General features: G+C 39.7%; 2 protein-coding genes across 2 annotated transcripts in view; one reads left to right on the top strand and one right to left on the bottom strand.

Moving 5' to 3' along the window:
* Positions 1–1,207: 1,207 nt before the first annotated feature.
* On the top strand, positions 1,208–10,978 carry myg1 (myg1 exonuclease). Its single transcript, XM_084394388.1, has 7 exons — positions 1,208–1,499; positions 2,276–2,388; positions 4,111–4,270; positions 5,086–5,235; positions 7,078–7,200; positions 8,279–8,460; positions 10,734–10,978. The coding sequence occupies exons 1-7, from the start codon at positions 1,341–1,343 to the stop codon at positions 10,915–10,917; spliced, it is 1,071 nt and encodes a 356-aa protein (XP_084250514.1). The 5' UTR covers positions 1,208–1,340; the 3' UTR covers positions 10,918–10,978.
* A 2,962-nt stretch (positions 10,979–13,940) lies between these two features.
* col2a1b (collagen, type II, alpha 1b) overlaps positions 13,941–19,240 on the bottom strand; it is a 64,949-nt gene continuing 59,649 nt past the window's right edge. Inside the window, exons 53-54 of the mRNA XM_084394819.1 lie at positions 18,926–19,168; positions 13,941–15,430 (exon numbers count right to left, since the gene is read on the bottom strand). Coding sequence (XP_084250945.1) covers positions 15,284–15,430; positions 18,926–19,168 — 390 coding nt within the window. The 3' untranslated portion in view covers positions 13,941–15,283. The remainder of the gene's footprint in view (positions 15,431–18,925; positions 19,169–19,240) is intronic.

The raw sequence follows: 19,240 nt of genomic DNA, 5'->3' as shown, positions 1-19,240 counted from the left end.
AGCAGGGGGCGCCAGCGTGAGTTTCGCTGTTCTGGCCAACAGGGGGCGCCAGCGTGAGTTTCGCTGTTCTGGCCAGCAGGGGGCGCCAGCGTGAGTTCCGCTGTTCTGGCCAGCAGGGGGCGCCAGCGTGAGTTCCGCTGTTCTGGCCAGCAAGGGGCGCCAGCGTGAGTTCCGCTGTTCTGGCCAGCAGGGGGCGCCAGCGTGAGTTCCGCTGTTCTGGCCAGCAAGGGGCGCCAGCGAGTGGCGTTTCGAGCGATTCGAACCAGTGAGTCATTTGGCGAAGCGAGTGGTTCAATTGATTCTAAAAGCTTCGTTTTCTTCCGACGCTTCACACGAAAATAGAAAGCACTGCAAAAAGAGAGTATAGAAGCAGTCATCAGCCTTTCAAGATCAGAATGAAAGAGTACAGTGTGGGGAAACATTACTAAAGAATGGCAACAAAGCTGGGACCAAGAATTAAGAGGATGACATTTAGGCTATACTCAATTAAAAAAAGAGTTGACACTGTGGAAAATAAGAGAGGAAACGGGAGAGAATTAAGAGACTATTGTAACCAGATTAAGAATAGGGCATAATAAATCAAATAAACTGGGTTTTGTGATCAGTGCCAAATACCTGAGACTGTAGAACATGTGCTTATTAATAGTTCAAAATATGAATTACAGAGGATAGATATGATAAAAGACATGGAAAAAATAGGACTAATAGGACATGGAGTAAAGAGTATAATGGACTGCAGTAGGAGTGAACAAGGAATGAAATATTTGATTTGTTGGTACTAATGACAAGAATATGATGACTAAAGTATATGGGAAATAACTAGAACCAGAAGATGGCAGTAATGCAACGTCAAGGATGCAAGCTGTCGTTAAACCCCGAAGAAGAAAAAGAGGACAAAAGCACTCAGAACATGTACAAACTTTTTATCGTAATAAATGTTTAGATATCTTTTCATTTAAGTAATGCCCTCTGTGTTTCTTTTTTGTCTTGTTTTTGTTTTTTATTTTGTTTACATCACTGTCTAACTGTTTTTTTGTTGTTGTTGAAGTGTTTTCTTTCACTATTTTTATATTTTTTGTTATTCTTAACAATTATTGTTGTGTTCTGATTCTGTTATTTCACATTGTAAACTGAATGTTCAAATAAAGCATAAAAAACAGTTTGACACTGAAACACACACAAAAAAAAAAAAAAAGAAGAAGAAGAAGAAGAAGACGAAGAGGAGGAAGAAGGAGACGCTTCTCACGCCGGTCCAGTCGGTGGCGGTAATGCTGGTTCGCTAAGCGCTAAAAAAAAAGAAAAGAAACTATAGGAAGAAGAAGAAGAAGTTTCTTTTCTTGATGAACGGGATCCGCTGGACAGTCAAGACAGCCGCCAGTCACGTGTTAATAAATAAAGCGCATCTGATGAAGAAGATGAGGATCGGGACGCATAACGGCACCTTTCACTGTGATGAAGTTCTGGCGTGTTTCTTTCTGCGCCAGCTGCCAGAGTATAAGGTGCATTCACGATAAACACTCTCTGACTCTGGTGTGTGACTCCTCATCTGAAGGAGATTGCTCAGAGGAATACATGATCAGATGTCTATGATACAGCATGCCGATAAGATTATATCGGACCCTTCACATGTGTTGTGTTCATATGCATGCAAGCTTAATCGCTACAAACATTATTGTTCCAACTGATTAAAAGCAGCTCCAGTAAGGAGTGACACAACTGCATATTATTGGCGGATTAGAGGTAATATAAATACAGGAGTTGCTTGCTTTTTAGGTCATTTCTCTTTTTATTTTCTTTATTTATTAATATTGTTTTTGTTTAGTTTAGGGCAGAATGTTTTATGTGGAATGAATGATGGATGATGTTGCAGCATGTGTCTTAGATAGAGAACTGCTGCAACATCATCCATCATTCATTAGACGTATTGCAGATGAGCAAACACTCGAAAAAATACGTCTTCCAGATGTAAACACACACATCAAATACACGTACATCACGGAGACGTCTATTTGATGTGCGTGTTTAACTTACATCTGGAAGACGTATTTTTTCGAGTGTTTGCTCATCTGCAATACGTACGTCTATAAGACGTTTCCTGTCAGATGTCAAATAGACGTTTAGAAGACGTCTTTAAGATGTAATGATTTAGAATGCATGTTAAACTGACATCTTAAAGATGTCTATCAGATGCTTTCCAGATCAAGTGATCTTTAACAGACGTACGTGTGCTATCTCAATTGACCCTGGTCATGTGGTTGTCTCTCCTCATGGTCAGGATGCGGAGATCGTCCGCAGCAGAGACTCCTCAGTTCTGGCCGACTGTGATGTGGTGGTGGATGTTGGAGGAGAGTTTGATCCCAGTCGTCAGCGCTACGACCATCACCAGAGGTACATGTTTCAGTCACTGGTTTTGGACATGCATTGAGCTGCGCACACTATAAGTATTGTTATTACTTGTAGGCAACAGTCATGAATATTTTATTGTTCATTTATGTGTCACATGCAGTGATATTAAAGGGATAGTTCACCCAGAAATAAAAATTCTGTCCTTAAATACTCGCCCTCATGTCGTTCCAAACACGTAAGATCTTCAGAACTAGGGTTGGGTACCGAAACCCGTTCCAGTTGGGAACCGGTTCCGACGTAAACGGTAGTAACGAGACCGAATAAGAACGAAACTTTCGGTGCCTGACTTTTTTTTACCGCCCCCTATAAAACATCTCGCGGCACGAATGTTCCAATAATAAAACGTCTCCAGTTAACCAGCAGAGCATTCATTTCGTTCGTTTGTTAAATAAGAGACGATCTAGCGCTGAAATGTGTTTTTTAAATCAAGTGATCAAAGTGCTCGTTGCCGCTGCGATCAGTGGCGCTGATACTGTATTCTCTTGTGGCTCGCGCACACGCCGCACTCTTCACTCGGACGCGCGTTTCAATACGTTGTGGAGACTCTCTATTCGTTCCGGTGAAATCTCAAAATATAATGCACACAAACGTGTCCCTGCTTGATATACAACCACTGATGAGCATAATCGGTAAAAAAAAAAAAAAAAAAATGTACGAATGCGGATTAGAACCCAAAACCTCTGACACGCCTGACGAAAGTTCAAGTTCAGCTGCCAGTGTCGTGGTGGACATGGTAAGTCTAGTATTTTAATGCCAACTGCAAATCTTGCATATCAAGTATGAAGTATATCAAGTATATTTATGAGGCTATACTGTGTGTGTTAAATATTTAACAGTGTCAGATATTTCTCTGTTTTAAAGTAAAAGTCATAATACGAGAAGGCAAAATTTTGATCTTAACTTGAGCGTTTTAGGCTACATCAGCCTATTAAATCAGAAATCAGAAAATCTTGAAAGATTTAAGTTAAAGGAGAACTCCGGTCAATTTTAACATTGAGCTCATTTTTTTGTACATTTGGAGTGCTGTCAATACAGAGAACAACGACAAAAATCGGTGTTGCCTACACCGAGTTATTCTATTTTTAAAATTTGCACCCTATTGACTTCAATGGGGCAAGTAGTAAGCCTGCTTTTTAGCCTCTTAACATCCTTTAAGTGTCATTACAAGTGCACAGAAAATGTGAGTGATTCCTTCCGAGTGAACACGAGTGGATCTGACTGCAGTAGATGTTAGAGATATTAATAAAAATGAAGTTAATTCAGCCAGCGCTCATACCTTTGTTTACATCCTGTTTTCGGTGGAAGGCCATAGTAATCGATTGTCGAGTTCACGCGCATAGGTTTAGTACATATGATCACGCGCGTGAACTCGACAACTCGTGTATGACGGATGAATCAAGTTTTTGAGCTTCAATCTGTTGGTTGCAATCCACTGCCATTATAAAGCTGGGAAGAGCCAGGACGTTTTATAATATAACTCTGATTGTATTCGTCTGGCAGAACAATGTCATAAATCATGGGCTAATTTTCATTTGAAAGTGAACTAATCCTTTAATGACAATTTTATTTTTGAGTGAACTTTTAAGGACGTTTTAGTGAAACGGGAAGAAAATGATCTTTTGGTTCGCCTGAGAGACGCGAGTGAGGATTCGGTGAATTATTGATCAGTGAGTGTGTGAATCTGACTGTGTTTCTTTTCAACAGATCTTTTGCAGACAACTTCCATAGCTTGTGTCCAGAGAAGCCGTGGGTGACGAAGTTGAGTTCGGCAGGTTTGGTTTACCTTCATTTTGGCAGACGAGTTCTGTCCGCACTGACGCAGATGAAGGAGGACGACATGCGGCTGGAGGTCCTTTATGACAAGGTCAGTTTAGCCTGAACACTTTAAAGGGTTAGTTCACCCAAACATGAAAGTTCTGTCAGTAATTACTCTCCCTCATGTTGTTCAACCCCGTAAGACTCTCGTTCATCTTCAGAACACAAATGAAGATATTTTTGATTAGATCTGAGAGCTGGCTCACTCCTCCATAGGCTTCTCTGTTAGTGAAACTTGCCGGCCCAGAAAGTTAGTAAAGACAATGTTTAAAATGGTCCAAGTGACTACAGCGGCTCAACCTTAAGTTTATCAAGCGACGAGAATACTAAATACCGACTTTATTCAACTCTTCATGTTCTTCTGTTTCTCTGAGTGAGCTCACGTAGTGTAACAGCGCAGCGCTTCTGGGTTGTACGTCAGAACGGAGGCTCACTATTGGCCGACGCTGGTCATGTGTGTGATGCTGGCCAATAGGGAGCCTCCGTTCTGACGTACTGGCGCTGCTCTGTTACACTACGTGAACTCGTTATTTTTTGGGGGGGTTTGCATACAAAAAGTATTCTCGTCGCTTGATAATCTTAAGGTTGAGCCGCTGTAGTCACTTGGACTATTTTAAACATTGTCTTTACTAACTTTCTGGGCCGGCAAGTTTCAATAACAGAGAAGCCTATGGAGGAGTGAGACAGCTCTCAGATTTAATCAGAAATATCTTCATTTGTGTTCTGAAGATGAACGAAAGTCTTGCGGGGTTGAACAACATGAGGGAGAGTCATTACTGACAGAACTTTCATTTTTGGGTGAACTAACCCTTTAAAACAGAACTCTGATGTTCCAGCGTCCGACACTGAAGTCTTGTGTTTCAGATGTATGAGAACTTTGTGGAGGAAGTGGACGCGGTGGATAATGGGATCTGTCAGTTTGACGGAGAGGCACGTTACTCGATCTCCACGACCCTCAGCGCTCGCGTCGGCCATCTCAACCCACACTGGAACAGCAAAGACCAGGACACCGAGGTTTACTGGGAGCACACACTCGTGTTTAATGGGGGGGGGGCGGGGTTCTGCATCAGGGTTCCCACAGGTCCTTGAAATCCTTGAAAGTTTGTGAATCTGAAAAAAAAGTGCTTGAATTTATTTTGTGCAAGAAGTTTTCTGGAAAAAAGTCCATGTTATTCCCTCCGGTCCGCTAATGTGTTATTTCGCCAACGCTTCGTGGCCTATGCGCACTAGCTTGCTTGATTTACGTTAGGTACGCACATCTACACGTTACAAAGTCAAAGTATCTTTATTTGTCTCCCCGAGGAGAAATTCGTTTTGGATGTAAAGAAGTTGCTACAAGAAGATTACAACAGAGACAGAACACAGACACAGGGTTAAAACAGTTAAAAGACAAAAAGTACATAGAACATTAAGGCTACTCAAAGAGCTGTGCAAAATTGCAAATCACCATTTTCTAAAATCTGCTTGTGCAAAAGTAATATCATAACATTCAATCACAGATATACAGTACATTAGTAAATTCATGGTCACACGTTATCATTGATGAGCTTAACTGAGAGAGGAACAAATGAGCGCTTATACCTGTTGTATTTGCACAGAGGAACCCTGTACCTCATTCCTGAGTTGAAAAGCTCAAACTCTGAAAACATGAGCGTTATCAGATATAATGATCTTAGCCTGTTACGCCGCTTGCTTCTTACACTTACCTGCTTTTTGCTCTTGTTTTTGTACTTTGTGTTGTACTCTGACGTGACGTTCACGTGCGCACAAAACTACTACGATGGAACCTCAACGTTTTATAGTGGACACAACAAATGTGTTCCCACATCAAGTCCTTGAATGTGAGGGTATTGGACCTGGAAAGTCCTTGAATTTGAAGTTAGCCGAGGTGTGGGAACCCTGTTTTCTGTCACTTCTCTTAGTTGACTGCGGTAGACAGTTTAATAGAGCTAGAAGGGGGGAAATCCTGCTGAATTAAATGTGAACCTTGGAATTTTAGTTTTTCTTCACATTTTAGTCAACCCAATATTATAAAACAAATGCGCTTTAAGCTGACTAGACTACTATCATTACACACAGTCTTCTGTATTAAAGCAAGGCAGAACATTTTTATTTTTGATATTAAAAATAGGAACAAAGAAGCAAATTACAAACAATAGGACAAAATACAATAGAAAAAATACACAAATGAAATAAGTTTTTCAGGTACAGTAGCATAGGTTTATTTAACATGTGAGAAATAGACCTACTATCGAAATTGAATAATCAAATGTAAAAATAAAACACTGTGTGTAATCTTCACTGTATTAATTAAATCTAAATTGATTTATATTTTATACGATTCATAAGATAAAAAAAAAAAATTGGTCCCACTTTATATTAAGTGGCTTTAAGTGTACTAACATTGAAATGAATAATTTGATACAATGGACTTATTGTGTACATACATGTTTTTACATTGTACTTATATTTAGAAAATACCTGCATGTAATTAATTAATTTATGTAATTACATTTGTAATTACACTGTTGACCCTTCCCTTACACCTTAACCCACCCTTAAACCTCACCTGTCCCTAACCTTACCCGTATCACACCTCAGTAGCAGCACAAGTGTTTTACAATACAACATCAATACAATAAGTACATTGTATTTATTTTTAAAGCCACTTAATATAAAGTGGGACCAACATTTTTTTATTAACATTAATACAAAATTAAAATTCACTCTCCCTTTAAGAATGAGTGCACGGATATAGTTACACATCCGATTTTCACAATTCAGTCCGTTCCAATAGTTTAGGTGAATATCATACATTTTTATAATCATATTAACAATATCACTTTTACATCACAGAAGGGTTTCCATAAAGCCCTGGATCTTGTAGGAGCCGAATTCCAGGACCGTTTGGATTACTACACGAACGCCTGGCTCCCGGCGAGAGAGGTCGTGCAACAAGCGGTTCAGACGAGATATCAGGTGATTCACCTCTGAGTGTTTTCAAGCTGGATTCACCGATGCACAACTGTACTCGAGTGTCTGTCTCGCCTGCTCTGCCAGAGCGTTGCATGATCAAACTGAGATAATTTCATTGTTGCTTCAGCACAAGCACAGGTCAGGTGTGTGTGTCATGAGAGAAAGAATTCACACTATCAGATGTACAAATAAAAAGATCATGATATATAGACTTCATGGACAAAAAAATTTTTTAGTAAAGAGTAGAATGACATGAAGAAAAAGGCGTCTTCGCTGTGACAGTAGCAGTTATTCATTGCTTACTACTTTGCTTACTTTGTTAGTAATTGAAAGTAAAGCAATACTCATGACACACAGCTGACAGTGTTCCTCATGTTGCTCCTGTTATCGAGAGTGGCCTACATTTACCTGTTGTCTTCATGAGCACCTGTAAGAGCTGTGATTGTGATGTTTGATTGAGCAAAAGGGACGTTTGCAATATTTTTTGAAAATATGCTTTATTTTTGTCTTCACAACTTAAAAAAAAACTGATCAGGGGTGTGTTTCCCGTACAACACCGTAACTCACCGCTTCACTACCGTAGTATGATGCATCATTGAAGAAATCATCTAGCTAATCACAACTTTTCCTGAAACCTTACACTAGAGCTCGTTCGCACATGCACACTCTTCAAAAACAACGCTTTAAATCTCTCGACAAACTAAAAGACGTAAATGACATTTGTATGTATTCTAAATAAAAGATATAGATTATACTGAATGTCAGCTTGCTTATTTGGCTCAAGATCAGGATTTACTGAGTCCACATGTCATGCAGACAAGAAACTGCTTCTAACCACAGGTCGAGATCTGTAGCTCAAACACACAACTCTGCGATGCTGTTTGTGAATGTTCGTTGGAACGATGGTTTTGGGAAACACCGACTCGTTGAACTGCTGATAACGAGTTGGCTAACGGAAAACACACCTCAGCTCAACAGTCCTTATAATGTGTTCAAATAAATAAACTACCCAACAGACTCAAAGTTTATGACACAAACCCAGAATGAGAAAGTAATGGTCATGGTGGGGTTGTTCCCGCAGGTGGATCCGAGCGGGGAGATCGTGTTGCTGGCTCAGGGCGGCTGTCCCTGGAAAGAGCATCTGTTTTCCCTGGAGAAGGAGATGAAGGTGGACGTGCCCATTAAGTTTGTGCTGTACACGGATCAGAACCAACACTGGAGAGTCCAGTGTGTCCCGGCCGGACCGAACACCTTTCAGAACAGGTGTGGCTTTTCCTGCAGTCTTCATTCCCAGACTCCGCTTCTGTTGACTGAATAATGTGTAATAACTGAAGGCTTCACGGCTGCCTTATTGCGTTCACTGTTACTGGTTATAAATGAGTTAATCTGGATTTGCATTGATTGTAGAGATGCACCGATATGAACATTTTGGGTGATAACCGCTAATTCTTTATATTTGAAAGCCGATAACCGATAAATTGGCCGATAAATCTAAATCCAAATTTTTTAATAATTTGATTACAATAACAAATGTCATCATTAAAAGCCATGACCCAAACACACAATTATAATGTTCTCATTATAATTTTATGTAGCTGATATGACAGACTTAACTGTTGCACTTTACATTTAGTCATTTAGCACAGCGGTCCCCAACCTTTTTTGCGCCACGGACCGGTTTAATATCAGACAATATTTTCACGGACCGGCCTTTAAGGTGTGGCGGATAAATACAACAAAATAAAATGATACGGGGTATTTTTTAAATATAATAATAAACGTGAATCCAATGTGTAGGCCTACTCGCAACTTTATTAGCAGCGTCCTCGTAACATCGCGCTTAAAGACAACTGAGAAAGCCTGAACAAAAACAAAATGCCCCCAAAAGAAAAAAATCTCCATGTTTTCGGTGCTGATGCGTTCATGTAACATGTAAGGGTGACGCTGCCAATAAAGCACCTAAAAGCTGTCACAAAGAACCAGCAAAATTAATGATTATGAATGTGTAAAATATAGCAGGAGACATTTTAATTGTTTACTAATAAACAAGTGTTTTCTGTGTCAGTGTCGGCTGCAAAGATGAAGTTGATGCTGAGTTTCGGTTCATTTATGAGACGAGCTCCAGTTCACGCGCCGGCGCCTCCGTGTTGTGATTTTCTATTTTCTAATATATTTACTTCTTATTTATTAAATCCTGGTAATTGGTTGATGAAACATTGATTAAAATTAAGATACAATTAATACAAAACGAAATTAAATTTAAAGACAGGCTTTGTGCTTTCTGTTTGAGGTCTCTGTGAAAGTTTTAAATCAGTCTTTTAGTGCTGCTTTCAGAGCGCTCACGTCTGTAACGGAGAACTGTCCCGTCCGTAACATTGTTTTTTTTGTTTTTTTGTGAAATACATTTCTAAATAAATGCGACTTATAGTCCAGTGCGACTTAGGCTATATATGTTTTTTTTTCTTCATGACGCATTTTTTGACTGATGCGACTTATACTCCGGAGCGACTTATAGTCCGGAAAATACGTTAAGTTATTATTCTTTCTGTGCGGCCCGGTACCAAATGTCCCACGGACATAGAGTCCCAGTCCCATACCAGTCCGCGGCCCGGGGGTTGGGGACCCCTAATTTAGCAGACGCCTTTGTCCAAAGTGACTTACAAATGAGGACTAAAGCAAGCGAGTCATCGTGAAGAGGCAAAAACAACGCAAGAAGTGCTCAAAATACAAAGGTCAGGCATTGCTCAGAGTAGCATAAGCCAGACGAGGGAGGATTAAAGGAAAAGGAAAGATTTTTTTTAATTTTTTTTATGAGGTTAAGTGCTCACGGAAGAGACTAGTTTTCAGCTGTGTTTTGAATGTTGGCAGGGATTCTGCGTTCCGGATGAGGGTGGGCAGATCATCACCAGCGTGGAACTGTGAATGAGAAGGTTCTGGAAAGTGATTTTGTGGCTCTTTGTGATGGAACCATGAGCCGTCGCTCATTGACCGATCGTAGGGTTCTGGTAGGGATGTAGACTCGTAGGAGTGAGTGAAAGTAGGAGGGAGCTGAGCCTGTGATAGATCTGTAAGCGAGCGTCAAAGCCTTGAACTTGATGCGAGCAGCGAGTGGTCGCCAGAGCAGAGAGATGAACAGAGGAGTGACGTGAGCCCTCTTGGGCTCGTTGAAGACCAGACGAGCTGCAGCATTCTGGATCATTTGTAGAGGTTTAGTTGCACATGATGGAAGTCCAGCCAGAAGAGCATTGCAGTAATCAAGCCTAGAAATGACCAGAGCCTTTTATTACTATTTATTATTTTCCTTTTTTTTTTTTTTTAAATGATTCCAATCATATTTCAAGCAATTCAAACAGTGGAGTGTCTCAGTTGAAGGAAATAATCCATTATATACATCAGCTTTAAAATATCTGCCAAATTTCGTATACATTTTTTTCCAATTTTTCGATAACATTTCAAAGGAACATACCGGCAGATACCGATATGGTGGCCGATATATCGTGCATCACTAATCGATTGTAAATTTGTTGGTTCTCTAGGTTGAGTATTTTGGAGGAATGGCGAGGTGTCCGAGACGAAGCGCTGTCCGATCTCAGTGGGATTCCTGGCTGCATCTTCGTCCATGCCAGTGGTTTCATTGGAGGGAACAAGACGAAGGAGGGCGTTCTGGAAATGGCCAAAAGAACGCTTCAAACGGCACCCAAACCTTTACACAACAACTGACACCTGTCATTCACCGTCACATCACACAGCTCTCGTGAAAACCAATAAATGCAAAATCTTATTTGTGTGTATTTATTTTCTTGTTTGTATTTACTATGAAAAATTATCATGGATTATTCACAATATGTTATTTCTGCATCCTGTTGGACGGAATGAATTTCACATCAGTGAAAAACAGCAGCCTAGACTTATACAGTGATCTGCGGAACAAGAGTTTATACAGATAATGAAAATACTGACCTTGTTCTCGGCCTAATAAATTAACAGTTTGGTCATACAGAAGTTGCAAGGGGATATTTGTTTTTCAATGACCCTACAAATTACATTAAACCATCAAAATATGAGGAAAATGTTTTTTTTTTAAATATAAGGGAAGAACGAAACACTAAACTTGGTTAAGGTATTTATCTGGCGAAATGATTTGGCAAACAACAGTTACAGGTTTTATTTTACTTTTACTATGCAAAAAAATGCATAGCAAAACAAAAAGCTCACAGGAAAAAGCATACATTGACTAAAGCATAATCAGTTATTAATATTTAACTGGGTCTCTGGTTTTTGCATGTGTTCATAATTTGTATAACAGCCTGGCCCAAACAAGACATTTGACTCTTAGCACAACTATGCAAAATGATTACAAAATCTTTGATGCGTAATTGAATAAAGGGTAAAGATGTCAGTTTTCCTAGGCTGGACATCACTTTGGGCCAATATTGTAATAATTAATCATCTTTACTCCTTGCTGTGCTTAAACTGAAACATCAAATAATGTTTTATGTGTAACTAAAAAGTACTCTTAAACTTTAAACATAGCGTTTGTGCTGGGTTGAACCAGACTGCTCACTTCTTACTGTTTATACTGTATCCTGGATTGAGTTTTTGGCAAAAGTGTACCTTTTCTGTCACTTCTAAAGAGTCAGACATGCTTTTCCTGAAGTGACCTCGTTTATAAAAACGTGTGCACACACAGAATTGAACTTCAGGGCCGTTTTACACGACACAGAATACAGTTGTTGTTGTTTTTCAGTGTGAAGTGAACGGTGTTAGTTTTGACAATGTTGTCTTCTGTGCGTGAAAAATGTTTTTAGGACAACGTTGTCATGTAAACGTACCCCACATTTTACTGTTTAGTGTGTATACACTAAAATCGGTACTGCTAGTGCATAATCCACTTTTTCTTCAACCATGTGGCAGCTGAGAGTCCGAGATCGGGTAAATTGGAAATCTAAACAATTCTTGCCACTCGCTCTTCTCAGGTAAAGCCTTTGGCCCTCACTGGTGATGTTCTAACATTAGGAGGCAGAGATCTGAAACATGCATTCAACTGCGCCTGCGCACATTCTAGATCATTTGCGATTTACAGGTTTCTATGGAAGCTTGTTTAAAAATAAAAAAGGTAATTGCGAGATGTAAACTCAAAATTGCCAGATAAAAAGTCGCAATTAGCCTTTCTTTCTTTTTTCAGTGGCGGAAACAAGCAGACATTTCTCTTCTGGAAGACAGGTGGAAAACGTATTCGTTCTCTGAATCACACGTATTGGAGAAATGATCGATCAAATGTAGGACGGTTTCTTCAACATTTTTAAACGAGGCCCTACAGCGTATACGTCCATTGGATGGAAGTTTTGGTTTCCTTTAGCACTGTCCGAGCGCCATGTTCATTTGTCCCAGGTACGATGAAGGTAATCTCAGTGACTACAGCAGTCGTGCTGTTTTCATCTTTGTTGTTTCTGTGAAGTAAGGGTGGTAAGGGTCTACTTATGATTTACAGGGGGTTGTTGCTCAAACCTGCAGTGACGGTAGGCTACCTTTACTGCAGATCACCTGTGTTTCTTCTTTATGATGGGCACGATGTGACACACACATTCACACACGTCTCTTACTGTAATGTCACTTTCAGCTGCTCTTCAAAGAAATTCCAGAAGGTGTCAGGATTTCTCTTCTCCGACTCTATCAATAAGCCCAGCAAGTCTTCATGTGTCCAGTTCCTCTATGCTCTTCTGGATTGCTTTCCCGGATGTCACTGAGGTTAAACGATTAAAAATAAATGAACAAATAAATATGACCATTCTAGACTTTCCCAGGTTGGGGTCAAACCTTAATTAATTAACTTAATTAATTGAGGCCTAGGCTACTCACATTTGATATTATTATTTGCTTGTATTAGACAAACAGCAGCAGTCAAGCTGACCCCACTCAGAAATACACATTGTTTTCATCCTTAACTCTTTCCCTACCACTGACTACATTTTCCAGCAATCCATGTTTCCACTGTTATACGGTAGGCACTACATCTTCTGAAAGAGTACAGAATCTCCTGATCAAAACACATGCGTAGAGAAAGCAGAAACAAGCGACAGAAGCATTGCTTACGCACATGTAATCTGTAAAATTGCCTTACTGAATGAAATGGTTAAACCCATGATGAAGAGGACCTTAGCCACAGTCAAGTGTTGATAAGACAACTAATGCATGAAACTAGAAAATGTCCAAGTTTTTTTGTTGTTGTTTAAAAGCAGAGGCTTTGTTCTTTCTTTTGATAAGTTGCATGTTCAGATATTCAAACAACAAAATATTCTGGGGGCCATGACATTTTTGTACAAATAATCAAAACTGCTGGTGGTGTCTGGCACCCGAGAGCCGCTGAAATGACATTACTTTTCACTCTAATATCCTCACTGACACACAAAGCCATGCCATAAGAAAAACCATAGAAGATATACCATCATTATTCTATTTATTTCATAGAAATGATTTCTATCTGTTATTGCTAAGGTAAAAAGTCATAGAAAAACAGCACAAATGTACAAGTTGAAATTTACTTTACATAAATACACTAACCAGACTGACAGATCCTACTCTGTGTGCTACTGCACACTGTATTATTTGTACATATTATCTGAAATATGAACGACCGTCATAAGGAACTATTTAACTTAAGCTGTGATGCTATATTTTTTCTTTATTTTCCAAAAACCCAAACAGACAAAATAGATCAACCCACCAATGCAACCCATACTATATAACCGAACAAAGCAAATTTATTTGAGCAAAAACAGCAACTTAAAGCAACACAACGCACATACTGTAAGCAAGATGGGTTGATGCGCTTGAGTAGCTCTTACCCTTTATCTAAGAGTGCATCTAAAACCAAAGGAAGAAAAAAAGTTGTACATTTCTAACATTTGCATTCATTAAATCCATAACACAAGAAAATAAAAGCAATATTAAGACAGCTCTTAGCTTTTCCACCATCACATACTGTATATAGGTTCTCAAAGGACAGGAGACCGGTTGAAGGTCAATTTATCAAATGTGCTTGGGGCCGATCGATAAAGTGATATTACAAAGAGTAGGAGGTAAAAGAACTGAATTTATCTTTTAATAACTAATGATCTTTGCAACGGAAGTGAATAAATCAAAAACTAACTTTATCTGGACAATAACTTTATTCTAGAGCAAAACAATCTCTGTTACTGTAATCTCCTATTATCACTGTAAAGCTGCTTTGAAACAATCTATATTGTAATATAAATGAAGGTGACTTGACTGGCCTTTGGACTCTAGCTTTATGCTGACTTTACAAATTAGTAAGGCATTACTTTCTCTGTAATTGTTCTGTCCAGCGTGAGGTAGCTTAAAAATAAAAATTCTAAACTGGGCTTCAGACCACTTATGTGAAAGGTCTCCTTTAGAAGTACATGTAATACTGAGGTGAGAAGACTTGTAGAAAGAAAACCTAACTTCAGCGTGCGCGCACATATACACAAACAAACAAATGTCTATTATATATCTGGTCGTTGGAAAAAAATGCAGGGTGTTTAATAAGATTAGCACCATTGATTATGTTTTAATGCACAGCAATTTACATACACTGTGGCGACAAGAAAGACGAACACTTGCATGTGGTTCTCAAAGTTCAGGGTGTTGTAAAAATCATAGAATAATCGTAGATGAAAATGCTAACATTCTACACTGATGTACAACGCTTGATCCAAATGCACGGGGGGGGGGGGGGGGGGGGGGGGGGGTGTAGCACCTTAACAATAAATAAATAAAACCCAGACACACTTCTACTTCTGTCTTTTTCGCTGGCATACTCCCTTATGTACCGTTCGGTTGGATTGTGAGATTTTCCCAGAGGGCTGAGGGTTGGGATGGGAGATTGTCTGCCGGTCAGTCACAGATGAACTGCTAGTGCCTATCAGTGCATATCCTATTAAAAAAAAATCTTTCGGAAGCACTTTTTCTTCTAGTCATAAAAAGATGTCCCACTTAAAAAAATGTCTTAGTTCCTCTCTTTCTTTGTTCCTCACTCTTGAGTGTGTGTTGTCTCTCTCATTCGTTCTGCACCCAGGTTTCGTCTTTACAAGAAACAGACGGCACCCACGTCCACTCCAAACTCCTGATTTGCTCCTCCAATATCCATAGGTGCAATGTCCACAATGGGTAGGCGTGAAGTCTTCTGTGATTTGTACTCGATGACCGTCTTGCTCCATTGTCCTGTGTGTTTCTGTAGGGACAAAAGACCTCAACGGTAAAGGGACTGTTTTCATTCCAAAGCAAAAACGCATTCTGTGTGAATCGCCTCTAAGAAAACGCAAGATAAACCTTCTCACATTTTGGTTGCCAGTTACAGTTTTTTCCAATTGCTAACACACTAAACTGTCACGCACAGCACAGTTATTCACACTGACACACAGAGAGCAAAACCTCTTCTCAAGTCAACACATTTTCTGCTTTACACACATTTTGCAATTCAAAATATCACTTTTTAAACACACTGAGCACGGTTCTCTGCGTAACACACAACAATCTGACATAAAATGACATGATTGCCATTCAAAATGACACTACATGAGCTGATTGGCCAATACATGTGCCACCTGACCAAAACACATCAACGGTTCACTGTTAATACTTCAATCTTTTTCAGTTTACTGTTTTTTGTGAGCATATTTGTGTTCAGTCCAGTGTAAATATTTCTGCTGTGTGTATGTTGCACTGACTTGTATGGTGAAAAATAAAAAATACATGTTTCAACAGCATGTGTGTGTATCTGCAAATATGTCTGTGCATGTGAACAATCTGAAGAATTTTCTACAATTTGAACTATTTTAGTATTAAGGCAAAGCATACTAAAGATGAGAGTACTCTTCATTACACCCAACAGTGTGTCGTTGGTCAGACAGAAATCTGCTAATATGAATGAAGTGCCATTTCATGCAAAAGTTTGATTTTGATAATGCTATATGTAGTTTTGGTTGCAGTGCTTTATTTTGTTTTGTGAATTGTGTTCAGTATTTCGATAAAACCAGCCTAGTTTGCAAAATTGTGTGTTAGCAATTGGAAAAAACTGTAATACATCAGATCTCTGTTTGAGAATGTGTATCTCCTCTTGTATAATGACCCTGTTCACACCCGGTATTAAGATGCGTTTTGGACGATTGGATCACAAGTGGACGACGCCAAATACAGGTGTAAATGGGGTCTGAAAAGTTTAGAGCTTGTCCACTTTTGACCACTTCCAGAGGTCGTCGAGCGGATTGCTTTCGTAGTGTAAACGCTCATGTGGTCGGATGTGTTCGAACAGCCACAATAGACGCTACTCTCCGCCTACTGACCTGATGTGGAACATTATGGGAAGCACACAAGCCAGACGGGATTTAAACTTTGTCGGCTGAAGACGAAAAACGTACCAAGAACAAAGTTCTCTCAACTTTCCGGATTTCTAACACGCACTCACAGCGTTCAGCATGATCTTGCGGCTGTCAGAGCAGAAACTAAAGCTGCTGCTCTCGGTACGCTTTTCCGTCGTCTCCGGTCGCGTTTATATGTAAATTGCACAAGCTTATTTTGCCCAGATCTGATAAAAAAAACACACATTTACCCGCCCATAGACCCTCCCCTCGAAGAAATCAGGACAGAAGTGGTCGAAAGTGGAGTAAAAAGACGTATTAAAACACCAGGTGTAAACGGGAATGTGTCTCCCTCGTCTATTTGTGATCCGATCGACCAAAACTCATCTTAATACCAGCTGTTAACAGGGCCAATGTCACTTAATAATAGTCAGTGATTACATTGATTCAAGTCATTTAAAGGCTGTGACACACCAAGCCGACGTCAAAGAACTAGTGGTGAAGAACCTGCATCTCAGTTAAAAAGCTACGCTTGAACACACCAAAAGGATTAAAGGCAACTGTCAACTAATGTGCGTTCTACGCCTCTGTGTGATGAAATCACTGTCTATATCAGCAGGTATCAATAGTCCATATTCTGCAATCAAAAAGGGAAACCTAAACTAGAACTGCGTATATATAAACCTGATCGCTTTCTTCATTCCAGGCGGCTCATGTTGTTATGAAAATATTCGAGCATTGAAAGACAAGCTCAGGTAAGATGACGTAAAACTAGAACAGCTTTCTGTACCGTCTTGACTTCTTTGTTCGCTTTCATCACTTTTGCTCTTATAGTCGTGCATTGACTTGTTTGCCATGCTGAACAGCCAATCAGATTTCCCTCACCGACAACGCCAACAGATGCTGATTCAACATCTTTAATCGGCCAAAATATCCCCCGACGGGGTCTGACAAGTGCCGACAGTGCAGAACACGTGCAAAAACTGGGATGACTGACACTTAACAACGGCCCAATCATGGTGTGTCAGCGCATTAAAGGATTAGTTCACTTTAAAAAAAATGTTTGCTGATAATTTACTCACCCCGATGTCATCCAAGATATCCATGTCTTTCTTTCTTCAGTCGGAAAGAAATGAAGGTTTTTGAGGAAAACATTCCAGGATTTTTCTACACAGAATGGACTTCAATGGCAACCAACTATTCCAGTGTTCAAAGAAGGTTCAAATGTCCGTCTCAATGCAGCTTCAAAGTCTCGACACGATCCCAGTCGAGAAATAAGGGTCTTATCTAGCGAAACGATCTGTCATTTTCTAAAAAAACAAAACAATTATATACTTTTTAACCACAAATGCTCGTCTTGTACCATCTCTGAGATGCGCCACGTATTACGTCATCACGTTGGTCACGAAAAAAATTTAATAATAATAATAATAATAAATTAAAACAAAGATGTCGGACGATTTTGAAGTTGGAGGAGAAAATGAGTTTTTCACCCTTCCCTACCTTTTTAAACTGGAGTACACAGGCAAATAACTTAGATGACGTGACGCGTGATGGTACTCAGAGATGGTACACGACGAGCATTTGTGGTTAAAAAGTATACATATTTATTTATTTATTTTTAAATAGCTGATAGTTTCGCTAGATAAGACCCTTATTTCTCGACTGGGATCATGCAGAGACTTTGAAGCTGCATTGAGACAGACATATGAACCTTCTTTGAACATTGGAATAGTTGGTTGCCATTGAAGTCCATTATATGGAGAAAAATCCTGGAATGTTTTCCTCAAAAACCTTCATTTCTTTTCGACTAATGAAAGAAAGACATGGATATCTTGGATGACATCGAGTAAATTATCAGCAAAATTTTTTTGGAAAGTGAACTAATCCTTTAAGCGTCAAGTAAACCAATATTTCCTGAGTTTGTGAATCACACTGCAATGATAGCACAACAACACCAAGGCCCTGTTTACACCCGGTATTAAGATGTGTTTTGGTTAATCTGACCACAGGTGGACGACGCTAGATACAGGGTAAACGGGGTCTAAAATGTTTTGAGCTTGTCCACTTTTGACCACTTCCAGAGGTAGTCAAAAACGCTTTCGACCGGATTTCTTTCGTAGTGTAAACGCTCATGTGGTCGAATGTGTTCGAACAGCCACAAAAGACTACCTACTCATTTACTTGTGATCCAATCGACCAAAACGCAACTTAATACCAGGTGTAAACAGGGCCTGAGGTGCATTATCTACTTACTCCCTTTGTATCATTTTGCATATCAACTTTTACAGGTTACATTCAATTCCAGTATTTTCTTTAAATTCTTGATTCCCAAGCCTATTCAAAAGAGGTCAAAAGCGATTCCTCACCTTGCAACCATCCTCAAGAACACTGTATGTGAAGCGACTGTTGCCCTCCGCTCGGATTTCCACATCATTGGATCCCTGGAGCAGAAGAGCTTTCTTCAGGTTTCCAGTGGCCTCGTCCATATAGGCAATGCTGTTCTTGCAGTGGTATGTGAGGTTCTGCGAGGCCTCTGTGGACAGCAGTCTCAGGAACGTCATCTGAATACTTGCTGTATTAGGAGCCAGATTGTCGTCTCCATAGCCAAACTGTGGCAGTGAAAAAGACAAGAGAGTTCATTAGCCAGAGATTATCTAAATCCTAAAGAACTGTTCTGAAAA

This window comes from Rutilus rutilus (assembly GCF_951802725.1).
Source record: "Rutilus rutilus genome assembly, chromosome: 22".
NCBI lineage: Eukaryota > Metazoa > Chordata > Actinopteri > Cypriniformes > Leuciscidae > Rutilus > Rutilus rutilus.
Note: the sequence above shows the minus strand (reverse complement) of the source record. Positions and strands in the feature narration are given on the sequence as shown.

Excerpts from the sequence above, each read along its gene's own strand:
- myg1 (XM_084394388.1), top strand. The coding sequence starts at position 1,341 with ATGAACGGGATCCGCTGGACAGTCAAGACAGCCGCCAGTCACGTGTTA. Across the intron at positions 2,389-4,110 it reads CGCTACGACCATCACCAGAG|ATCTTTTGCAGACAACTTCC; the intron begins GTACATGTTTCA and ends TCTTTTCAACAG. Across the intron at positions 5,236-7,077 it reads GCAAAGACCAGGACACCGAG|AAGGGTTTCCATAAAGCCCT; the intron begins GTTTACTGGGAG and ends TTTACATCACAG.